This window comes from Larus michahellis, chromosome 7 (genome assembly GCF_964199755.1).
Source record: "Larus michahellis chromosome 7, bLarMic1.1, whole genome shotgun sequence".
In the NCBI taxonomy this organism is placed as follows: domain Eukaryota; kingdom Metazoa; phylum Chordata; class Aves; order Charadriiformes; family Laridae; genus Larus; species Larus michahellis.
In genome coordinates, this window is record NC_133902.1 from 54,408,244 (window position 1) to 54,433,422 (window position 25,179).

The 25,179-nt window shown below is 41.4% G+C and overlaps 1 protein-coding gene across 1 annotated transcript in view; it reads right to left on the reverse strand.

The window, feature by feature from the left end:
* LOC141746602 (von Willebrand factor D and EGF domain-containing protein-like) overlaps nt 1-25,179 on the reverse strand; it is a 187,291-nt gene that overhangs the window by 91,453 nt on the left and 70,659 nt on the right. The window contains exons 9-11 of the mRNA XM_074595441.1: nt 19,901-20,171; nt 16,514-16,692; nt 12,003-12,928 (exon numbers count right to left, since the gene is read on the reverse strand). Coding sequence (XP_074451542.1) covers nt 12,003-12,928; nt 16,514-16,692; nt 19,901-20,171 — 1,376 coding nt within the window. The remainder of the gene's footprint in view (nt 1-12,002; nt 12,929-16,513; nt 16,693-19,900; nt 20,172-25,179) is intronic.

Consider the following 25,179-nt stretch of genomic DNA (forward strand, 5'->3'; position numbering starts at 1 on the left):
ATAAAGATAAGGAAATGGGCTGCCCTGCTTTTCTTGGTCAGGATGATAAACAAGCAACCTAAGTCATGAGAAACAAGTCAAGAACCAGATCATAAGTGCTGGGTATTGTCACGGCTTTGCTGAAGTGCAAAAGAAAATTGCCCATGTTGTCCGTTTTCCCTATCCTTCAAATCATGCGGCTGGTTGAGCAACCTGCTGTGCCAGAGCTTGCTGGCGTCGTTGTGGACACCCAGCTATGGCAGCTCTGAGGGTTCTGGATCAGAGCAGACGGATGCTTAGTCATCTCACAGCCTGGACGGAGCAAGGCTGAACCTGCCTCCATTCAAATACATGCACAAATAGTGTATTTCTTTCTTTTGTATGCAGGGTTATTACAGCAATCATATACACAGTTATTGAATGCATTATTCTGGAACTCATGCTATCCATAACCCAAAGCTCATTTGAAAATCCTCCCTAAGAAAAAGTGTTAGCAGCTATATGCCGTTCGCTGGGAGTTTTGTGCATCAGTGACCTCCCTGGCTTCTAAACGGAGACTGTGTTTGTCCCTGCTTCCAAAACCAGTTCTCAAAGCACCAGAGTTTGTCATATTAGCAAAATATAGACCTATGACCTTTAGCTGATATGGAGTGAATCTGGTTTTCTGCTTTGAGGGTGTCTGGTATGTGAGATGGATTGCAGACGTGAGACCTGAGAGAGTATGGGAAAGGCACTTTGCAAGTACCCATTGCATGCGAGAAAAGGACTGGCTCAATTTCACGCTGAAAGCGTCCATGTGCTGCAACAATGTGGTAGATTATTTTTGCTTTAGAAAACTCACGATGACATTTTATGTTTATTTGATCCTTCTACTTTTTAAAAGGCTCACTAGCAATTTACTTTAGCAGTAGAAAGGAAGAGGAGTACGCTGTTAACTACGGAATATTGCCTCTTTTCTCGATGGCCTTGATAGGTGGTAAAATGCAAGATCTGGTTGCGCATTCGCGGTGCTTTCTGGCATACCAGAGCAGGTCTCGTGTGCAGTCCTTCAAAGGTGCTTCAGGACAGGACCCCTGGCAGCCCCTTGCGGCTCCCCAGGAATGGCTGCGGTGACACCACTCAAAGGGACTTGGCCGTGAGTATGTGGAGTCCTGTGTCCAGTTCTGGGCTCCCCGGTTCAAGAAGGACAGGGAACTGCTGGAGAGGGTGCAGCAAAGGGCTACCAGGATGCTGAGGGGACTGGAACACCTCTCTTATGAAGAAAGGCTGAGGGGTTTGGGTCTCTTCAGTCTGGAAAAAAGACGGCTGAGGGGGGATCTTACCAATGCTTATAAATACTGAAAGGGTGGGTGTCAGGAGGATGGGGCCAGGCTCTTTTCAGTGGTGCCCAGCGACAGGACAAGGAGTAACGGGCACAAACTTGACCATAGGAAGTTCCACCTAAATGTGAGGAGGAACTTCTTTACTTTGAGGGTGGCAGAGCCCTGGCACAGGCTGCCCAGAGAGGTGGCAGAGTCTCCGTCTCTGGAGACATTCCAAACCCGCCTGGACGCGTTCCTGTGCCACCTGCTCTGGGTGACCCTGCTCTGGCAGGGGGTTGGACTAGATGATCTCCAGAGGTCCCTTCCAACCCCTGCCAGTCTGGGATTCTGTGATTCTATGATGAGGCTGCTCATGGGTGTCATCGTGGTCCTTACGTCCACGCTAGTATCCAATTAGTTGTTTTTAGTAATTTTCCCATCTTTACAGTTACTAAATTTTAATAAGATCTGCTTATTACACTTGGGCTTTTATTCACAATTGGTTGAACATTCTGCACTGGTAGATTATGGGTTCTTTACACAACATAAAGCATGATGTGAAGGTATTATAGGTTTGCTCTGAATTTTTGGCTTTCGTCAGTTTAAAACAGACCTTTTAATGTTTTGCAGGTTTGAATCCTAGAGCTTATAAACTGTCATGAGTTTGTTATTTATCATGTGTGCGTGAGTATTTGGGAAAGGAGGTTGTTTGTTCAGGGTGCTTTGTTTTGTTTTGGATTTAAGATTTAGGGCTGAAATTACCTGCGGTGCCTGCAAACAGCCTGATGTAAAGAAGTTATAGGCATGCGTCTGGAGCGTCTGGCTTTGGTCAGTTTAAACCAGACATATAATTTTGTAAACTTTTCTAGCATTTAATTCTATATACTTCAGAAAATTGTTTTGTTTAGCTACATGTTTCACTGAACTGCTTTCACTGCTTTGCATTAAAGCAAATAAACTATTTGCCAGAAAAGACTAATCTCCCTGATCTGATTTGCAGGGAATAGCACGGATGACTGAGCATGCAACCTTCCATGTCCCTTATCATGAGGGTTTGATATCCTTTTAAAATTCGGTTTCTATTGACTTTGTAACTATCAAGCTAATAGCACTCTTCCCGCTCAGCCAGGTCTGTGCTTTGAATGGAAAGAACCCGGAGCTAAAACAGTAGATTAAGGCTGGTATTGATGTTTGCCTTTTCAGATGCGTGGTTATTGCACCTGCGCCATCAAAAAGTAAACTAAAATTGCTAAGAAAAAAAGAAAAGCTTCAAAACTAGCATGAAGCTTGTCAGTCCCTGAGAATTACCCACAAATATGTTTCATGTGAGTGGGAAAGACCTGTCTCCATCAATATAAAGTGGAGTATACAGGTGTCGGTCGGGATACATCAATAGTAGGTTAGGTTCACAGGTTTGTTTTTTCCTTTTGATTCTTAACTATGTTTCTTCTGTAAATTTTCTATTTCTTCGTACCATTTCTGTGGTTGGAGGTGTTCGTTCATTCTAAAAGCACAAAAGTGATATTTTCAAAAGCAGGTAAGTCCTACGTTCAAATATTTATTTTGACAAGTAATCTCGAAGCCTTGGTATTTACTCACTATACCTACTCATTATGCCTTTTGTAATTATGACCAATAATGCCACCTTCGTTTTTAGTCTAAAAAGAACATATTGGTGTAAACTTTTACGGCTTAGATCTGTAGAAACTGTAGAATAATTTTATTCATATAAGATGCCATTATTAACAGGATTCATAGCTCACTCAGATGAGGACCACTGCTCTGTAGCTGTTGGGGAGAAAGAAAGTGCATTTTGTAAATAAACATTTTAAATATTTTTTTTCCAGTTTGCATTCAGTATTAAATCATAAATTGGTTTAACTAGGAAAAAGCTGAATTACTGAAGCCAATAATATCTTGAATCGCATAATATGTATTTTCATATTTATTCTTTACCTATTTTCCAATATTACCCAGTAAGTGAGGAAAAATTTGATATTAAGTGGAAGTAACAGGTCTCAAAAGAAAGATTTTCATTTCCAACTTACATAGAACCTCTTTTACAAAGTATTGATATTTTAGTGAAACTTCTTTAATGTCAGCTTGAAGGAAATGGGAATATATTCTTAATATCTTTAAGCCCTATGTAAAGAACGCAATCCCAGTGGAACGGAAGCAGCATATTAAAATGTGGTTTATGTCGCAACAGTATATAGAGATCTGCATGAAGTGCTCCCTGCTTTTCAGAAATTATTACTGAAGCAAAAGGTATTTGATAGAAAGAGTTGAGTTAGCGTCTAAACTATAATACAATAACACTGCCCCACTTACTGACCAGCAGTTGTCAAGTGAAGGAGTGCATAGTTGAGGGAACGTGGTGGGCACAGGGATAGGAAATTTTCCAGCCTCCCTCAGTTGGCTAGAAAGGAAAACTCAACATCGTGGGATGGAAAAGGCGATAATTGATATGAGAATAAAGGAAAATGAAAAGAGTTTTTGTAAAGAGGGACTTAATTTTTTCTCGATAATGTCAACTTCATCAAAGCAATAGTAACTGTGACTTTGGTAATACTAGGTCCACCAAAGTCAGTGGTATTATTATAACGAAGAGGAGAATTAAGCCCAATGACTTATTATTTGAAAAGACAAAAAGATTTTTAAAGAGTAATGCCATTTATCTTTTTTTAATAGTAAAAACACTCTGTTTTTGACAGAAAAGTTTAAGAGCAGTAAGTATGGTGTTTGCTGTTCTCACAAGCATGTTTGACTCTTTTTTTGAAATCCAATTTTGAAAAATTGATACAATTAATTGTTAAAGCGTATTTCATCCTCACAACCATCTGAAGGGTTTTGCCGTATTAGCGAAAAGCTTGGTTGTGTTTTTACTTTGTTTACTAATCTAAACAAATTTGAAAACCCGATCAATTCCTGTTGAGAGGATCAGACAGAAATTCCACAATTTCAGGTAACTCTGTTTCTGAGGCCCTTATGGAGACACAAAGTGTAATTCTCCCTTGAAGGTCTGGTCACACCAGCACCACGGGCTGGTCGCAGAGACAGACGCTACCACCTTTACATACAGGGAGCAGTGTGTTCTTTGTAGATATCCTGGTGATTTAAGAAATTAACTGTTCCTTCTTTGAAAAGTCTAGTATGCGTTTTTTACTTTGTACAGTCTAATTTATACACGGAGAGCTTCTGTTGACCCAATGCAGCCTAACGGCTCCCTCTGTGCTGTTGCGATGTGTCACGTCGGCAAAACACATATTGCAAAAAACCACATTGTGCCAAAAAGTAACCATTTACTTGACAGACTAACAGGCCTTAAATAATCATTATGGAACCATGATCTGGAATTTAAAGACCTCTGAACTGATAGAAGTGGGAGAAACATATTTATTTCAAAGCCAATGGGTTCCCATACAAAATGTCCACAGCAGATGTTTGACGTAGAGAACCGAAATACTCTGTCCCCTTTCATCTGAGGATCTCGAAACAATTTAAATCTTTTCTGTAAATGCCTCCCTCATGTTTTGTCCTTGAAAACAGGAATCAAGTTTAAAAATAAGGCACAATTATATAAACAGTGAGATTTCTACAATACATACTTCATCCTCGACTTGCGCGACTGGCCTGATTAAAGCTCTGAGCTTATTCTGCCACAGGGGAGAGACATCTTCGTTCAGAAGACCCCACCTGAGGAGCTGCGATAGCTCACTCCATACTGTTACTCAATATAATTATTATTATTTAAAGATAGTTGGTGCTTTAATTAATATTATTTAATTAGGGCACACGAACAAGAGTCAGCCCAAAGCAGTATGATAAATTCAGACAGGTCTATATAATCATTCTAAAAATAACAGGGTGTAATTCATGTAACTGCTGGTGCAGACGGGTCTGAGGGACCCGTGTGGTTGTGGTTCGCAGCTCTGAAAACGCGGTTGGGTTCACAGAACTTCTTAATAACGCTACTGAAATGTATTGATATGAAAATGCGACATCCGTAAGTGTGTTAGGTAAGCGTTAACTTCTCACCTTCTCACCATTATTTTTGCTCTCTTTGCTTTCTTTCTTGGCTATTTTTTTTCCAGAACTTTCCACGTAGAAATTTAAACTTCAAGTGTCATTACTTCACTGAAACTAATTTGTCCTTATTATTCCTCATTACCTTTTATCTTGTAATTGCTCTTTAGAGCTTCATACAATCTGCATTTTACATCCCTCTATGTGTGCTTTACTAGTCTTGATTTTTTTTTATAAGCAACATGGTCAATATATACAAACCAACCTGATTTGCTATCTGCGGTAATTGGATTCTGCATTTAATTACAGGTGGTAATGACATTTTAAGCACCTTATACAGGTGTTGGGGGGGGTGGTTTATGAAATGTTAAGCAACATTAAGAAAGTCTAAGCTTCTGGAGCATTGCCAAATTTCAGAGGTGCCTTTCAACTCCAAATTGCCGTTTTCATGTGAGGATAATTATAGCTCTGGCCACCTGGACCGCTCCTGTTGGAGTCAGTCGGAGCAGAGGAGTAAGCCTGTCTGCAAGCCACACATCGCATCTTCTCTCTTTCTACATGTTTTCATTTAAAATTATTCCAAAACCACTATGGGTTGTTTTCTGAACCCTAAAAATACTGCATGGCCATCTTTTTGGGTGCGTGTGCTGGTCAAAGCCTGTGGCAGGACACATTGTTATGTATTGGCAGCGTAGCTGAGATTGGGTGACCTTGGAAAAGATATTTGAATTATGCTGATGGCCTCCTTGATCTTAGGGGAGTTTTAATTCACATGTATAATTTCAGCCTGAGAAATTAGACGGAGGTTTGTTTTGGAGCTAATGGGAAAATATATGGCCAGCAAAAGGAGTTGCCTTCTCCTTCATTACTCATGTAACTTCTCCTGGAAAATAACTTTTTCCTAACAATGGCGTTTGAGTTCGCAAGAGTTGGCATTTCCAAAATCAACATGCATTCTTCTGCTTCTTCGGTCCTGTCTTTTTGAAAGGAAGCGAATGAGGCAGCAGGTTTATATGTCTTGCAGAAACCTAATTCAGTTCTTCATTTCTCCTCCTTTCCTTCCCTTCCCTTCCTACCGAACCTCTGCTTATTAGTACAAAAGCCCAACGGCTTATCCCTCCTGTGCTTGCTCAGTGGCGATTGCCTGCCCGCTGCCAGCCGGGTCGGGGTGCCGGAGCTGCCAGTTAGGGGGCTCGAGCTATTCCCGTTGGAACACGCAGCTTTATTTCTGAGATTGATCTTAATTCTTCATCTTTAACAGCCTTTTCTGGTGTGAAATCCTGGCTTTAGTGACGTCAACGGGATTTCAGTTCTGAGGACTTCCTGCCTTTTGAACTGCCGTTTGAGAAGCACATCGTTATTGTGTGATACCGTGGTGCCTGTCCCTGCAAATAGGGATTACATCACAGGATGTCTATGTATGACATTTCTGCCTAGGAATGTAAAAGCAAGCAAATATCTTTAGAAAACGCAGTGAATAAAACTCAAAAACCAAGAAGAGCTAAAGGTGAATCTCACATTAATACTTATCTTCCTTGTCTGTACCAAATTAACTAGCTGACCTTTTCTAAGTACTATAATCTCGGAGTGATTGGCATCCCAGAACTAAGATTTTATTTCTCCTTGTAGGGTATCTGACCTCTGGCTGGATGTATAGATCTGCTTTACATTGCCTTTCCAAGATCGGGTACTTTTATAAATGCATGGTTTCTGTATTTTTGTGTATAGGGAAAGACTATTCTAGATGACTCATAAATTAATTCATAAATAGTCTGTAATACGTGGAGCTCATTGCCGTTCATCGCATCGATTCACTCCAGACTGTGGCAGTACTTTTCCCTCTCCATAGTTACTCTATGTTACTCCCTCTACATAGTTCCAAGTTGAAACCAACTTTTACGAAGTCTTCTCTTAGCTTCTCTCCAGTTATGCTAAGAAAAAGGAGAAGGTTCTGCAAATGAAGCGTGCCGGTTGTTACCTTGAGTTTATTTTAATTTTTCTGGATTCTTTTTTTTTACCAATTTTGCTCAAAGTCAGCTTGAACTTCAAACGCCTCTCCATCCCATTATCTCAGTACCAGTAGTACAAGGGATGAACTAACCCAGCAGCCAGGTCCTGGTCGCTGCTGTGGGTGCCTGAGCTATCGCCCTCCAAGCACATACTGGTGTTTCACCAGTCTAGCGTTAGTCCGTAGAGGATATCTGGGAGAGAAGGAGGAATGGGTACCAGAAGACACATCCTGTTCTTAATTTCTTCTCTATCAAGCATGCCTTTATGTCTGGTATCAAGAATTACAACCAAACTATGGAGACTAAATTACTGATCCTCCTGTAAGGACATAAAGCCGTTTCAAACACTTCTCCAAGGGATCCTGAAGCTGGAGAAGGTTATTCCAGGGGACTGGATTCAGATCCTTGTGCTTTCGGTCACCCTGCAGATCACTGCTTTCTGAAAGCGCTACAGTCAACTCACTTTCTGGGGTCCAAAGCCCTGACTTTGGGCTGTTGTAAGACAAGTATAACCTTCAGTCATAAATGAGAAGCTGTGGAAAAATTTGGAGTCCGCTGTTTTTAATTATTATGGAGCTCTGTCTGTACTTAGGTGAAGAGGTGTTTTCTGACACCCAGGTCACAGGTACGTACTACGTACGCAGAAGCAGCATTCAAAGATCGTGGCACAGACATAAGGTCAACTACTCAGAAATTAGTATAGCTTTATACTCAGAACTTAACTCAGAAAAGATAGCTTTAATCAGTGGTCTTCACTAAAAACCTGGTGAGTACCCACTGAACGTGCTGAGAAGCTAAGTTTCAGTGTCGTGTTCCCCAAAGTAAAGGAAGCCCTGCTCTTTAAAGGGACTGATGGGATGGCAATCTTCAAACCGGTACCACTGACATCAGGGGAAATTTGTACTCACCCATCACCTGGAGAAGCTGAGGAACCTTTTGGCAACATGCTTTGGGAAGAGTCAAGCGATAGCAATTTACGGGTTCAAAGGTATATTTTCCAAAGCGTTTTGCATTTGTGGAACCCCTGTTACAGAATTATTTGCAAGTCTCCTGATCACTGTTGTTCCCATTTGTAAATCCTGTGAAGTCTTAGGTAAATTTGGTCAGGAAATGAATCCTCTTAATTTTTAGCGTCTTCATTTTGGGTAAAAAGCCCAACAAATGAAAACAAATCCAGCCAAAAGCCCTCAGATTTTTGTATTAAAGCGGATCCTTTTTTAACAAGAAAACTCTCCAAAACGTTAATGTTTTTTTTTTTCTTCCTTAGTCTGTGGGCAAAATTTTTTTAAGTTATGTTTGCTTAAGCAGCTGGGGTTTTTTTTTGGCTTTGGTGTTTGGTTTTTTTTTTCGTTTTAATGAAAAACAGATTGTAAAATATTTTGAATAAATACTTTCCTTAGGTTGTGGAACACACAAAGAATTGCTAAATAGCTTCATTGTCTACAAGGATATTTGGGAAACAGCAGTTTGTCATTAAAAACCTAATTGTCACGCATAAACCAGCGCAGACGTTTCCATGGGCTGAGGGGTCTATCCCCGTGAACCGTGCTGCACGGTCAGGGTTTTACCCTGTACAAGCTGGCAGACAGACTACAAATAGAACAAAATAAATCTCAATTTTGCAGAGACAATTTTCGTGATTAAAGTTAATTCCGCTACCCTTCATAACAGTCTGTTGTGACATTTTGAGTTATTATTTTTTTTCTTCTGTACAAAGGTGTAAGTTCCCGCTGTACGTGCGTGGTGTGGAATATGTCATGGGTGACTGTTGTCTTACACCTCTGGAGATGGACAGCAGTTGACGAGAGGGCAGCATCTAATCTCACCGGTATGGTGGAAAAAGAAAAAATGGATGGTAAATGTTCCCTAGGCCAGGTGTCCCCTTGGGAAGACATACCCTGCGCATCGGAGAGTTATGCCACTACCTTTTCCTCAAGAGAGAAATAAATAGGCCATTAAGGCCTATTTATTAATTATTAATTAATAATTAATAATTATTTATTAATTAAGGCCATTGTAGAGAGGTTGGTGCTGGTCTCTTCTCACAGGTCATTAGCGATAGAACAAGAGGGAATGGCTTCAAGCTGCAGCAGGGTAGGTTTAGGCTGGACATTAGGAAAAAATTCTTCCCAGAAAGAGTGGTCAGACCCTGGAATAGGCTGCCCAGGGAGGTGGTGGAGTCACCATCCCTGGATGTGTTTAAGACTCGTTTAGATGTGGTGTTAAGGGATATGGTGTAAGGGAGAACTTTGTAGAGTGGGGTTGATGGTTGGACTCGATGATCCCAAGGGTCTTTTCCAACCTAAATGATTCTATGATTCTATGAAATACTGTGGCTTAAAATGACAATTTCTGCTACAAATTTTATTTAATGCTTTCTCTTCTGAGCTCGCTTTACCTAGCTAGAAAGCATTCTTCTCCTCGAGTAGTTATTATTAATGTGTTCTCTAGGTTTTCGTAAGTGAAAAATAATATTTGTACTTAAAGGTTATACCCACAGAAAATATTTTACAGGTATTAGTTAAAAAAAAAAGTCCTTAGCTGCAGCCAAGATAAGGTAGGTTGTATACAATGTGATACAGAGCACAAGGACCATTCGCTTTTTAAATCAAATATTGCCCTCGAAATGTTGGGAAAACTGCATGGGAATTTTGTATAAGGGCCTCCTGCCTTGCGTTAGGAAAAATGCTGAAGCTGTCAATGTTAATTTTGTCACGACACTAACAACCCCCCGCCCCAGCAAAGAGAGTGGTATAAACATTAAGGGAAATTGATGCTTCCCTAATTGCAACACTGTGACTCTTTTGTGGGTCCAGTGCCAAGCTTGATTACCCCGGGGACCACGCTAAGAACGAGGATGCTCATGCTAAAACCTCAGCCTCCGTAGAGTGACTCTCACTCCATGGAGACCTCCCGGGAGCCCTGGGGCAGTGGAGCTGGAGGGAATTGGGATACTAGTGACTCTTTGGAAAACTGGGAATAATTCCCAGAAAACTGGGAATAATTCCCTCTTTGGAGGGAATAATGTGAAGTACTTTGGACTCTAACCAACCAGACTCCCAAAAGAGAAGTGATCTGAAATGAAGACGAACTACTGCATTTTCCTCAACTGGAGAAAAGCAAAGCAAAGACAGTGGGAGACGGACGAAGCAGCCAGACGGGGAGTAGTGATGGCTTACGGTGTGTTTGTCACAGCTGATGTATGTTTGCTTTCCACTTCTCACCTCCCTGTGCAATCTCAGGCCATGCTCTGTACTCTCTCCTTGTTTATATTTGATGTCGCAACAAGAACACAAGGTGTCATTAGCTTTTATTTGAAGGGTCATATTGAAGTTATTTTCCTCCAATCTGAGGGATTTCAGCCATAGCAAAGTAAAATAAAATTTAAAAATGTGGTCTAAGCAACCCCCCTAACCTGACCGTATCACAGAGAAATGAAGTTAAACATTGAATTGTATATTGGACAATTGCTGCAATAGTGCTCAGCTCGCTTTTCGGTCCCTGCTGCCTGCTGTTCTCCGTGTGAAAGAGAAGGAATTCCTCCAAATTTAGGAAATCATCCTGCAAATTTTAGCCTGCCATTAACAAAAAACAAATGTCAGGTTATACTTTACTGCTTTGAAAATCAGCGCACTGAAGATATGTTTACTGGGAAGAACATGGGTGATCCCAACCTGGCTAGTAAGTGCGTTGGGGTATCAGATGTGTGGCTGAGCTCCCAGGGCTGGGATGGAGATTGGGATGTCTCAGCTAAGCCATGGTGACTCACCCTAGATATGAGCTTTCCTGTCCTAAATACAGAATAATGTCCATTAGCCTAAGCATCGTAGGAAAAAGCTTTCCCCCACATTTGGGATGGGTTAAGAAGCATAACTTGTCATTTCAGCTTAGCTGAAATACGGTTATTTCCTGAGCTGCAGGGACTCAACTGTACGGTTGAGCCTTAAGTACCTTTTTGTAACTTCAAGCATAAGCTTATGTGGTTTGCTGAGACAGGGCTTACGTTTTGAAATTAATGCTAACATTTATGCGTGTGCTTAGTTTCAAGCACTGTCAGTACTCACATTGGACTTGGATTTATCCATTGAGAAGCTGAACTGTAAAGAAGAAACAAACCTAGCGGGATAGCCTCCTGTGTAAATATAATTCATAAATATTTGCAGAACCAGGTCTGCCAGTTCAAATATGTCCTATAGCTATTTTATGGCTTTGACAATACTACCTGTTCATTTTGTCACTTTTAAATTTTTTTTTGTTACCTCTACAGTGTTTGAAATTAATTTTCAAATTTTATTCTCTGTTGATCGGGAAAAAAAGAAGTAGCTGCTATACAGCGTTAACATGAATATTGACCACAAGGTGAGCAGGACCCTCTTTTTTGTCAGAAGCTTGCTTGTCAGCATGCTGGTGATAGATCAGATGTAAAGAAAATCACTTCTGCAAAACCAATTTGCTAAGGGGCTTGTAAAATCCATTTTTAAAAAGTTACTGAGGCGAAAAAGTGAAGGACCAGCCAACCAGATATTTTGATCGGCTCTTCAAGGTCAAAAACTGATTACTAATTCATCAAATATCTCACTGGCAGCACTGTTTGAAGAGCAAACAACTCTGTGCAGATGTTCTACCTAATAACTCTAATACTATGGAAAGATGGGTAGGGTAGGAACAAACAGAATTTTTTACTTACTTTTGGCAATGCTACAGTCATAGGAGCTGTGGTCTTCAAAGCACTGGCAGCCCAGTTCAGTACATTGTCCGTTGCCGTTACAGAAAGCAGGACACCGGAGGACGGTGAGGATTTCCTCCTGGGTAGCAGATGGCTGCTTTCCTACATGAAACATTCTGTTTCCTAGCAGTCTTCTTTCACATTCGTTTTCTAAAAGGGCTATCAATGCCCTCACCCAAGCCACGTCGTCTTTGAGCTGCAGATCTAAAAGGCATATATCAATTGCCTCATCCATCTGTTTTCCAAGGAGACCTTTACACACTAAGCCAATGGTGGAATTTGCCAGAACTTGGTGGCAAATCTCCCGAGCTTTGGTGGCAGTTAGGCCATTGGGAGTGGGCCAGGCCAGTGGGAGTTTCGTTCGAATCCCTTCAAAGTAATCCTCTGGGAAAAAATATGCAAAGCTCTCTGAGTCTCTCTGGCTTGGGCCATGCAAGGGGTGAAAGGATGAGTACTCATAATAGTCTTGCCTTTTTGCTCTCCATAGGTTTTCTGTTCCTTTGGTAGAGTTAATGGAACTGTTCTTTGTCATGGAAACGTTGTGCGCAAGGGGTTTTAGTCGGTCCTCGGGGCTACCTCGCTTTTGGACTGATTTACGCAGATGTCTTTGATCAAAGGAGTTGGTTGACGGTTTCTCGTCTTGTCTTAAAGTAGACTCTGTTTCTGAGTGAGTGACAAACTCTGATGTAACATCTAGATAGGGGATTGCAGAGGTGTAATCCACGTGATCATAATGGCAACCAGAGGATGGAGGGAAAGGAGTCTGAAAGGCATTCGGCACGGGTGCAGACTTGGTGCTCTCCTTCTGACATCTGCAATAATTTTTCCTTTGCGTCCTCTCAGAAGGTGCTGGAGTCTTGTCAAATAAACTCTTCCCTGGAGGTATTCTGATTTAAAAATAGAAAGAGATTAGAGGGAGGAAACTTTCAACAAATTAGTCTGCAATACCAAGTAAACTTTCTTTCCCTGAGGCTGGGGAATGTATAAATTCCCACGCTACCAAAGTACTTAAGAAAATGCTCAAGTTTAATCTCTGTTTTCTTTAGTCGCTTTTGCACTGCCCTTCTTGAGTTGTCCTGTATGTTTTTTTAGCACTACACTGGGATGTTTTAGTAACAGATGCTTAAGTGCTTTGCTGGAGCGTTGCCTAACCGCTTGACTTCACTTCGCAGAACTTTCTGTAAGGTGCAGGTTACTCTTTGCATATTGCACATGAAATAAGGCCTTGGACTTGTCTGGGGCGTGACTCAGATACAGCTTGTTGAATGACAAAAAAGATGTATTTGTTTCAAATGCTTTATTGTGAAAATCATCTTTATCTATTTGACTGTGCTCTCCTTACCAGGAGTTTCCTCTAAGACTTGGGTCGCTATGTTTTTTCTATTAAATGTTTTTTTCCTTTAATTTTTTTTTTATATATATAATTCATTTCATTCTTGTCTTCTAATGGAGATTTCTTTGAGTTTTTCTTTTGACACAAAGCAGTTTTCTATTGATCATAGGGCTAGGTTATCACATAAGGTAAGGTGATTTTTTTTTTCCTTTTTTTAATTTAGTCCAGCTTTAATGATGGATGAACTTCTAGAGAGTTCAGTTTGAATAAACAGTCATGATTAAAGTCTGTGTGGAAATTTCATGAGCACAAGATCTCTCATTGACCTTGGTTGTGCAGCACAAGAGAAGTCCTGGAGCTTCATAGAAAAAGATATGCTTCTTATCCTAATAGTTGGTAGCACTTTATTTCCAGACAAATTTGAAATACCACCGAAAATTTAAATTATTTTGGCATTAATTTTGTCCTGCAGCCAGAATGCAGAGATTTGGGGAATGTGAAAGCGTTTGCCAACATTTTGGAGCCAGACACTAGATTCTGTTGCAGGAAGCGTAATTGCCTTTATCTGATTTTTCCAATATATATTGAAAATAGCATATATGGCATTATTATTGCGATCATTTATACAATACTATTTTTAACTAAAACATCACAGTGACACAGGCAAATTGAACCAATTTTTCTTTCTAAAACAAGAGCCCAGACACTTATGGAACCATTTAACCCAATGTGCAGGCAGCGCAGGATAGAGGAGTTCTACGCTTGCAGAAATGCACAAGCTATTCTGCACTTTCCTACAGTCTAGGACAATAAAACACGTTTGGTGATTGAGGGACTGCTAAGTTGACCTCTGGCCTTTTGGACAATGCAGTTTGGTGTCTGAGCGGGCGTCCTGCACGCGCTGGTCCTCCAGCTCTGCATGGTGGGGTTACCTGCAGCTGGAGCTGCCCAGACTTGCGTCATGAACGAACCGTAAACCTAAATGAAGGCAGCAGAACTAGCTCTTTCTTTGAGGGAGCACTACACAAAATAAAGGCTCTAGGTAAATAATAAACTGGTCCAGAATTGGGACAGAAAATTAAAACACAAATGCAAATTTCAGTAAAGTGACATTCTTTTGCCTTGATATTTTATTGAAACAAATTCCTTCGCTGTTCCTTCGTGAAACCAAATTTCTTCCTTTGGTCAGCTGTGGTGAACAGGACGGGGGGTGTATGGTGTGGAACGGATGGAGGCACTGAAAACCCCATCCTTCCTCACAGGTGTACGTACACTGACAGCCTGTCAGTGAGCGCCTTCTGTCCCCTGCATGAGATGACTAGACTGTCATTCCTCTTAGCTGCCCGTTATAATCAAGGAAGAACTAAAGACGAGTTTCTCAAACTGAGCTGTAAGCTATTGTAGGGGCAGAGTTCAAAATTAATAGCATTGCTGCTGGTTTCTCAAAAGGTTTGAAAAATGGTTTGAAAAATGTATTTTACCTACTTAAAACACATGTTTTAAAATTCAGCTTTTCTTTGTCGATATGTTATTTAAGGGCTGGGATGTTGTTTTATTGTTTAAAAGTTGCATCGGAAAGCTGATGTTTAGAACAGATCTGTGCCATTCAGAGCCCTGCAGCTGCTTGAGAGAGGTGGGAGTCAGGGAAAGAGCCGAACTGCCAGATGGTGAGCACTCAGACTAGCTTCAGGTGCTGGAGAAAACCTAACACGCTTTCAGTGTTATTGAAAATGAACTTAAAAACAGCAGCAGAGAAATCACCCTCCAGGTTTCGTATTGTACTGCGCCATTTCTCCATGAGTGGATCAGAGACCGATCCAGACTCCTCCAGAGGTGGCCTTAGCCTTTCCAGTGGCGTCGTTGGTTTTTTAACCAGGTTCTGAAGGCCCTTGAGAATCCATCCTTCGGAGTACTGCACGGTGAGACTCATCCCCCCTCTTGCCCTTCTCACTTAACAGGAGATTTTCCTGCCTTCCCTGAAGTATCTCCATGGTATGTGCTGAGCACTAGGAAGCTGCTCACTGTCTTATAAACAAATTCCTATATATTGTGCTTTGGCTTCTGATCTTTCAGCAAACTCGCTTTGAACAGGACCTCCAAAGGATCTTGTCAGCCCTTCTTTGGGTAGTCAGCAGTTGGTCATTCTTGCACCAAACTGTTTCTCCCTTTGCCTTCCCAGAAGCAAGCTCTGACTGATTATCACATTATTAAGATGATAAAGAGGGCTGCTGACTTCTAAATAGTGCCATTTGTAATGACAGGTCAAAACTGCCATTAAATAGCAATTATTTAAGACCTCATTGAATACAGCTCGAATATGATAGAGGCCTTTGGTTTTTTTCTGCTCTGAAATTTTTTGTTCCTATAGGATTGTGCTAAATTCCCATGTACGGATTAAGTGATATGCTAAGGTGATTCACCGTATTTTTCCTTATTTGAAAAACATACTTCACAAAATAACCTACACTGTCAACCAAACCCATTCTGGTTTTGGGAACACCTGTTAGGTGCGTTTAGAGTTCAGCAACGGGAATTAAAATGTGGGATAGGGATAGGGATAGGGAGAGGAATGGGGACAGGGAGAGAGACAGGGATATGTCAAAGCACCAGACTCCTGGTTCCAGACCATCTGTCTCAGAAAGTGCAAGTTTTTAGAGCTCACCGTCATCATTAGCAGAGTAGATATTAAGTTTTTAGCATGGTACATATATTACCACACTTTGTCAAAATGTAACATTTAATCTATACTCACATATTGTAATTAGTGTTCGGGAATAAAAGAACAAGAGAAATACCAAACCCTTAATTAATCCCTATTGTCAGTTATCTACATTTTCTAGTGTGGGTGAGAACCGCATTTTTTTTTAACAGCTGGGTGGGATCTTAACGCAGCTGTTAACATGACATCTCTTGCGAATATAAACCTTCTCTCTCAATAACTGCTTCTGTGTATTGTGCTGGCTGAAAATGAGCCCCCCGCGCTGTTTGGATGGTCATGGTCTCCAGGCTTCCTTCACTAGACTAAGCAGATCTCGCTGTCATATCGCGGGGGGAGCACGTAATGAAATAAACCTATCAGCACCCCGTGAAGCAGTGCTGCGGAGCACCTCCCCGGCCGGCATCCTCTCTCGCTTTGTACCTCCACTCCTCTATGAAGTCTTCCTCGGGCACATCGCTCAGGTCGTTGCGACCGATCCCGTCAAAGAGGCCACACAAACCTCGGGTGCTGTTGAAGTCGCTGCCCGGTGTCCTCACCGTCAAACCCATTCCCCACTCGCTCACGTCGGCTCGCACAAACGCTCCCGAAGGGAACAGGATCTGAACAGGCAGAAAAAAACCCCGGTGAATTGAAGCTGTTACCAAGCTTTTCATGCAATAAAAAATGTCCCTTTCTATAAACGAAAATATCAAAGTAGGACATTGGCGACGGCGGAGGTAGTTTAAGATCACTTAGATACACTATAAATATTTATTTGTGCTATTATTTAGCTTGCTTTCAGATTCTGTGTAACTAATGTCTGATAGCATTACATAAATATAAAACTGTACAAGTACTTTATTTTTAAATTAATAATTAGATCCATTGAAGTTTTCCCACTGGTAAGTTACCAGCTAATTTTTGAAGTGACTTCCATGACAATAAGGCCACCCTTGCGTCTGCCTGGGAAATCATTTCTTTTAGATAAACTGCCAAGTCTGAAAAACAGCTTTCTTCTCTCTGAAAAATCGTTTCATTTTCCAAGGCCGGATTACCCCGAAAATGATTGTGTTTTAAAGTGGATAAAGCAATTTTCTCATTAAAGAACTTGCGGTAGGCTTACACTGACCTTTAAAAGAAAAAAATTTTGAGGTTAAGACAAAGAAGGAACTGTGTGGATAATGGATTTTTCAGATTGGTGTCCCAACCAAATAATAAAAAAAAATAATATTTTTTTTTCAACTGAAATGTATTTTTGTTTCTTTGCTTTATTTTTACAGGTAAAATGGAAATTATTTTGGAACTGATCTGAGCCAGGAGTGAGAGCAGAAGCACTCTGTCCTGATGAGTCAACTTAATTTTTTTTTTTTATCCAAAATTAAATGTTTTCAGTTAATCTTAAAAAGTATATTAAATAGTTGGAATCATCTCATTACAATAACTTCAAAACAATTATCTTTTTTTTTAAGTCACCCCTGCCTAAGTATAATTTATTCAGCCAAATAATGTCCAATGCTTTTCCTTCTTTCAGTGGGGATTTTTTGGTCCCTTACAAGCTCCTCCCCACCAAATCTATTCATATCTGTGGAGAACCAACCAGATTATATTTGCATTTCTTTGCTGCATGCTAGAGTTTACATTTTGGCTGCACTAAAGAGTATTGTTGCCCATTTTAGCTTCCCAGTCATCACTTCAGGCACTTGAGGAGCTCTCCATGAGCGATCTCCTCGTCCAGCTGAGCGGAGCAGCAAAGTGCCACTGATTGCAATAACAGCCAGGGACACTATGTTTTGAACTCAGGCCCTCTGTGTTTTCATCAGGGGAACTAAAGCATCCTTTTTTACAAAAATTACTGGCCCCCTGCCGTGGGCATGGACACCTCCCACCGGACCAGGCTGCTCAAAGCCCCGTCCAGCCTGGCCTTGAACACCTCCAGGGATGGGGCAGCCACAGCTTCTCTGGGCAACCTGTTCCAGTGTCTCACCACCCTCACAGGAAAGAATTTCTTCCTAATATCTAATCGAAATCTACCCTCTTTCAGTTTAAAACCAGAATAATGAAGTCATTCCATAAAACCAGTTCTTTGAATAAGTCAGAAGGTCTTGGCTGTACCTCCACCTTGGTTGTGTGTCCCACTTCCCAAAGTAAGTTTAAAAAAAAGAAAGATTCCCCAACAGAAAGCTCAGATGGCCTGATGAGTTGGGTTTTTTTTCTTAGTTGTTTAATAGGTAAAGCAGGAGAACCGCAGGTGAGACGGTGCTGGGTAAGATTTGATTTCCTTCTTCAGGCAACCATGTGCCCTCTAATTACATTCTTTACTACAGGGAGGAGCATTTCCTACAAGGCTGCATATAAAATCCTTGCAGTCAGGACTGCATGAGCTGCTTCAGCCTCCTGTGCTGTCTGGATTAATATTTCCAGGTGCGGATTTATTTCTGGAATTCGGGGGGCTGTAACCCTTTCTTCTCCTGCTGCCCCGGGCAAGGTGTCCCACCTGCCACTGAGGACCTAACAACCGCCCAGGTTTTCCATAACCCACCTGGAGGTAATGCTGCTGGTTGAGGCTTTGAAGAAGCTTTTTTGAGACCTCAAAGACATATATAGTGACTGGCTGCTGGAAGCTGCTGCCTGGCACAGAAAAGAGCGTGACTTCACTCCATTCAAAGCATCAGCCTTGAACGGCGCGGGAGCTGCGGGGGAGTCAGCTCCTGGGCTGCACGAGATTGGCAATGGGCAACTGCTGAGCACGTTGGGATGCACCGGGCACAGCGGCCTGATAAGGCACCATGTCCACTGCTGCACAGTTCCTATGGATTCCCCTTCAGTTCAGGGCAGGATTCACGTTCGCGTCCCAGGGACGTCCTGATTTGTTTCACTGAGACTTGCACGAGGTGTAACTGAGAAGAGGGATTCCTCACTAAGATTATTCTAGTCATAAAACAGTAATTATATTGCATTCAGTCGCAAAGCGAAATGACAGCTTGCTTCCTGCTTTTTCTCTATTCTATAATTAACAGACTTTCAATTACTAACTTACCAAGGCCTATTCCAAGTGAGATCATGAGCAGAGCCAAGCACAGGCACTCCCTGCATCGTTCTGGCTCTATTGTGGACCTGTCTTCACCCAAAACATTTCCTGGCAATAAATCTCCATGATACCACTCTAGGATAAAATTATCTTCTTGGCCGTAATTTGTATCTCTTCTCCTCACCAAAGCCCCCGGTGCAGCCTGCTCTTATTCTTCCCATGATTTCACTGGATTAGCGTGGATAAGTGATACTCATGCAAAGTATGCTGCGGCCATATATTTTTTAGGCGAATACTTTAGATTATACCAAATGTTGCACATTTGCAGCCCATTTTCCTGGCTTGTGGGGTCTATCTAGATCTGACTCATATTGCCTTACTCTTCCACTCTAAAACGACGTTATTCTGCTACCTGTGATCTTTCCTTGAATATTTATATCGTAAGCTGTGCAAAGAAATTTGCTTTATGTGATGCGGTCGGGTGGCGCCTGGCATAAACAAAGTGAGAGCGGAGTGCTGTGCTGCGGAGAGTAAGTGACAATATTGGCACTCCGCTATGTCTCCAAGAAATTTCCAGACATATTTGGGTTTTTTTGTTTTACAGTTTGTTAAACTAACACTTTAACCAGCTTCTTCCCTGCATCTCATTTTTTCGGTACATTTTGCTGCAGGCGCTCTTATGGCTTCAGACTGATTTTTTTTTTTTTTTTTTTTTGCAGCGACTTCATTAATAATTCAGAAATATTAAACTCAGATTTTTAAAGAACAACAACAAGAAGAGTCCTCAAATATCCACGTACTGTTATTTTTCTCCCTCCGTAGGACTTCAGGATTTTGACGTGCGGTGATGCCTGGGTGCTTTTGACGGCTAGCTGGGGTCTGCTCTCCCGAAAATGGCCGTTGCAGGTGTCCAGCACCACCGTGTCACCCCCTTCTCGCGCAGCTACGCCGCAATTGCAGGCGGTGGCGGAGCGGTGGCCTCCACAGTCCCACTGCCGAACGTGGACCTCAAACGCCCGCGACGTGCTCCGGCACAAAAGGAAGGTGCCAATTTTATAGTTATCGTAACGCCTACACAGCAACGAGCAAAAAAAAAAAAAAAAAAAAAAAAAGAAAAGAGGATTGAGAGACCCTGAGCATCCACCTGTGACGGCCGTTCGTTGGTACGCGTAGAGCAGCGCTCCTTAATTAGGCCAGCGTGGTGGCTGGCCTTGAAGGAGGGAAAAATCAACACGCGGGGAAGCGTCTCTCCGGCACCGTAAGCAGGGGAACGGCGTCGCAGTTATTAGCTGGAAGTGCATAAGAATTCATGTGAAAAGCACGTAGCTGTCTCCCAGCTGCTGCCATGGCAACGGGCATGGATAAAAAGGATAAACAGTTGATAAAAGGCAAATGGGAAAAAGTCCCTGCCTCCAGGCCTTAATAAATATGTTTTGGTTCTAACCGGATGCTTTACAGCATGATATTCTTCAGAGCAAAATCAGTGCTCAAATAACCTCTTCTGTGACTAATCACCAACTTTTACAAGAGTGACTGTGGCTAGGTGAATACTTATGTGAAAGACGGGGATTGTGCGCAAAAGCTGTCAAAATGAAGTTGGTTTCAACCCCTCAAGAACTTTCCTGTAAGCGCAACTTCCACCCTAAACGGATTGGCAATCAGCGCATGGCAGCGTGTGGAACAATTTGGGACTTTCATTCTTTGTGCAAGAAGTCCTTGCTCCATCGGGGTGAGGCCGCGGGCGGAATAACTTGAATAACTTGGCAGGCACTTGCCCTCGGCACAAGCCAGGTAAAACTGTTCCTGCCTTCAGCCCCTCGGATTTCCACAGCAGGGACCTGCGAGAGGATCCTCCTCTCCTCATCCTTTGTTTTCTCGTTCCACAAGCTTGTCTCATTCTTCCTCTATTTTATTCTAACGTGATGTAAGGAAAACACGGCTGCGTACTTCATGTGTGTTGCTGGAGTTATCTTCACGCGAGCCAACAGCTGCCGTCTGTGAAAGTGATGGCTGCTTCTGCCTCCTTTGAGGGCACAGCATTGAGTTTTAAACATGATTTTTATCAATCCATTTTTTATATGGAAACTAAGCTATATGTTTATAATAATAAGCATTACTCTTTTCTACAACAACAACAGAAAAAGAAAATGTGAAAAGGAATGTATAAAATACCTCAACTAAATAAAAAGATTGGTTTTAAGAACTCTCATACAAACATCAATATTTTTTCAGTCTGTTAATGTTTCCTATACAGAGGAACAAATGGCTAAAGAACCAAGATATTTTTAGCGTTTATATATCTGCATTTTATTTCTCTTCAGAATAAAAGCCATAGAAAGGTATGAAGCTTAAAACACAGTAAGAATTTAAACCCCAACTGTTAAAACTCTGCTAGAAAACATCTCCGACTTTATCTTTCATCTTGAAAAACTTAGTGAAGTTGGCCATAAAACGGTAAGATTTTGAATGGCTCTGGCTCGTCTCGTTTTCTAATCAGGCGCATAAATCCTAATACCCTGCGCAGATGCTGTGGCTAAGATTGATTAGAACTAAGGACAACATAACAAATAGATAATCTCTTTTAACATCAAGTACTAGCTCCACTTGGACATCTTCACAGGAGAGACACAGGAGACGGGATATTTTATGAGAACCACCTTCCCCAGTTTCCTTCAACAGGTGGAGCTTAGAAGGAAAGGTGTTTAGAGAGCTTGATGGAAAATAAAGCGTCAGAATGGCTGTACCCAGACTAATCAGCTGTATCCGATAAATAAGACTGTATTAGCATATGCATTTAAATATCATTATGGGAGCTATTTACTGCTTAATAAGCATTGACAGTGGACCCAATACAACTCTCCTGGAAGTCACTTGGAGTCCTTCAATTAAGTCATGGGATAGATGTCATAGCACGTAACAAACCTGCAATGTGTCTAAACTGAAGCATTCAGCTGCCTTTGAATTACTTGAATGGGTAATTGGATGTAGTCAGGTAAACTTTTGTGGCATTTATACAACCGTAATTGTGATAACGATTCTTTGCACAAGATCTGAGAAACCAAATTGCAGCCCTGTGGCGCTAAAAGCATGAAGCAGAGTTACTGGAGCTCTCGTGTAAGGGAGCTCTGCGTGTTCGTTGTGAACCAGGCGCCACTGCTTGCGTGTCAATTGCCCTCCAAAGTCCACTTCTCCATCCTGCTGCCCTAATAGTCTCTAGCAGAGGATGTACTGTGGTTCCCTCCCTCCCCATCCATGTGTTTGGGAAGTCTTTCAAGGAGAGCATCAAGTTCTTGTCCCAGCATGAACTCATGGCTCAAGTTGTGCGCTTAATCCAAGAATTATAAAACTCTCCTGTGTCTTTGGTTATGACAGTGAGATGCTATAGGAATTGTTTCTGCTGGTTCACAATAAGAGAGGGACAGAAAGGAATATAAATATATGTAAACAATTACTACTAGTAGCATTAGATTAACTAGCACAATACAGTTACTATTCACCAAGCTACACTTATCTTTTTATTAATCCAGTTATTACTGGGGCTGCTCCTGAAGTTTTTCCACCAGAGTTTTGCCACCGAATAATTTGATTTGTTGGTGTGTCCCTCCAGGCTCCCTCTTTCCTTGCTCATGAGAATTGTTTTGTGCTAGTTGTGACCCTATGAAGTGCTGGGTGATGCTGGAGGATGTCCTCTGGTTTCAGAGCGCTCATCACTAGGGGCTGGCCATGCCGTTCTCAGGGAGCGGAGCTGTTGGGTTGTGTTCAGCAGTCGCTGGATGCTTAGAGGCGTCTAAACTTCTACAGCCCATCAAAAAGAACAGCACCTCTGGGAGGGCCACTCATACCTAGGAGTTAGTGGTGGGCTACTATGATGAATGCCATAGTTCACCAATCAAGAAATATTTTCCTTTTTCTATTTTGCCTTAAAAGGATTTTCTGCGTATTTAGCTTTAAGCTAGTAGTTCATATTTAAGAATCTACAATTTATGGCATGAAAAGCTTTTATATTTATAATGCGCCATAACTAGTAATGAGGGCTATACTTTTGCTTTACCAGGCTTTCACGTTTGTTTAATTTAGAAGGTACTTTGCTATAAAAGGAAGTGCTCTCTCTGGATTTTAGCTACTATAATTAACGCTATTTCACATCTATGCTTCAATATACACAAATTGATTGTGCTTACACTGGAAAATATGACACAGTCTTCTTTGATTTTCAGTCACTTTCTTTGGTCAAAAGAATGAAAGGATTGCAAGATAAATATTTCTGCAGAAATATATTAGCGTGGGACATACCAAAGGGGAGTGTTATCATTAGGAATGGGAGTTAGGTAGTTCAGTTACCTAATGAATAGCTAACTACCTCGGATGTAATGTGAACTCAGCATGTCAGATTAAAAATCACTGAAAACATCACTATAAAAGTTAGAAAATGAAGTATTATTGTGAAATCTTACAAGTCAAGCTATAAACTGGAAGTGACCAATTCAGTAGGAAAATTTTACTACCAAAAAAGAAACATCCTCCAGCCTTTTGATCTTCCTGGCATTTTTCAATTTTCCAACAAATCTGCTAAAGAAATTATTAGAATCAAGATTTTTAAATTAAGTTAAATTTTGACGAGCTTTGCTTTTCATTTAAATTTTGGAACACCACCCACCCACAGCAGCTCTGCCGACAACATTTAGATCTCAGAGCCTGCTGTCTCCTGGCAAGCTGACCTACAGGCTCTGGCGTGGAACAAATGGTTTTCCTCGGGTTATGTTGTCTGATGGGTGCTCTGCTCTTGATCCCAGAATCAGTTTTGATAGTTTCTTTTTTCAGCTTTGATTGCTGACACCTTTGTAGCAATATAGAGGTGGGTAAAAGCTGCGATTTCCTTCGGTTCTCTTGACTAATTTTGGATGTTTCTTTTCTTTCCTGTGTGATGTTCTTATCTGAGCCTGTGTCTACTGATCACTCACAGCTGATGTAGCTCCTGATGCCCAAGAGCTGATGCTCCACATACCCTCTCAGCCTATTGCTTCAGAGTCCCTAGGAGAAGTTTCTCTTAGCTTTTTTTCCTCCCTTGCTTTGCTGTTTAGAGTCTGCAGATCGGTCTCTTTTCTGATACTTTTTTATTATTGATGGGCGCTCATATGGTTTCTTACTTGTGCCCACAAGATTTTTATACAATTCCTCCCTTCACAATACCTAATGCGCACCTCGTTTCAAACACAATTTTCCACCATGTACCCACTCATGGCCAAAGGGGGATGCTTCAGTTCCGTGCCTCTGTGTCAGCCTTTATCTTTAGGTTATAGGTTTTTATCAGGACAGAAGCAGGAATTGCATTCCTCTCTCCTTAAATACAGAGCTTTAAAATCATTTGCTAATGTGTTAACATTTTTTGGGGTAGGCAGACAGAGAAGTTGCTTAACTGATGTGTAATAGGGTGGCATAATCATTACAATAATTGAAAGAGAAATTATTTACAATAATAAATGGGAATATAAGTAGGAGTAATGAGACTGTGAAATGATGGGTAAGAAACTTGGCTGAGTATCAAGAAGTGATATATCTTAGTGAAATAACTTAGTTATTGAGATGGCAGAAGCCCCATCAGCTTGGGTCATTAAAAGCTACACTGGACAGAGCAGTAATGAACGTCTGTCCGCGAGGAAGAAACATGGAGTTACCGAGGGGCCAAGCTAATCCTGGGATTTTTGCATTTCAAGGCTGTGTGACTCTGAGGCAGGGTGCCGCAGAAGGACAGGCTATTCCAAACTCCCTGTGCTCAAATCGAATCATAAATTCCTTAGAAGCATTTCCGGGTGCTACCAACTATAGGGTTGCAAAATGAATTATTTTAATAGAATTGCTTTATTTTATTTTAGACCCTTTTTCCCCACGGAAGCTATGTAAAAATGTGCTACATGTCTGAGAGTGTTAGTGTTCCCCCATTCCAAGAGGCGCTTTTCAGTAATTTATGACTTCCTAAACACAAGAACCTGGCAGATCACTGTCCATTCTTAGTCTTAAATCGGAAGGGAGTATTTTAGAATATGAATGTATACAGAGTTTTGAAATAATATTCTAATCT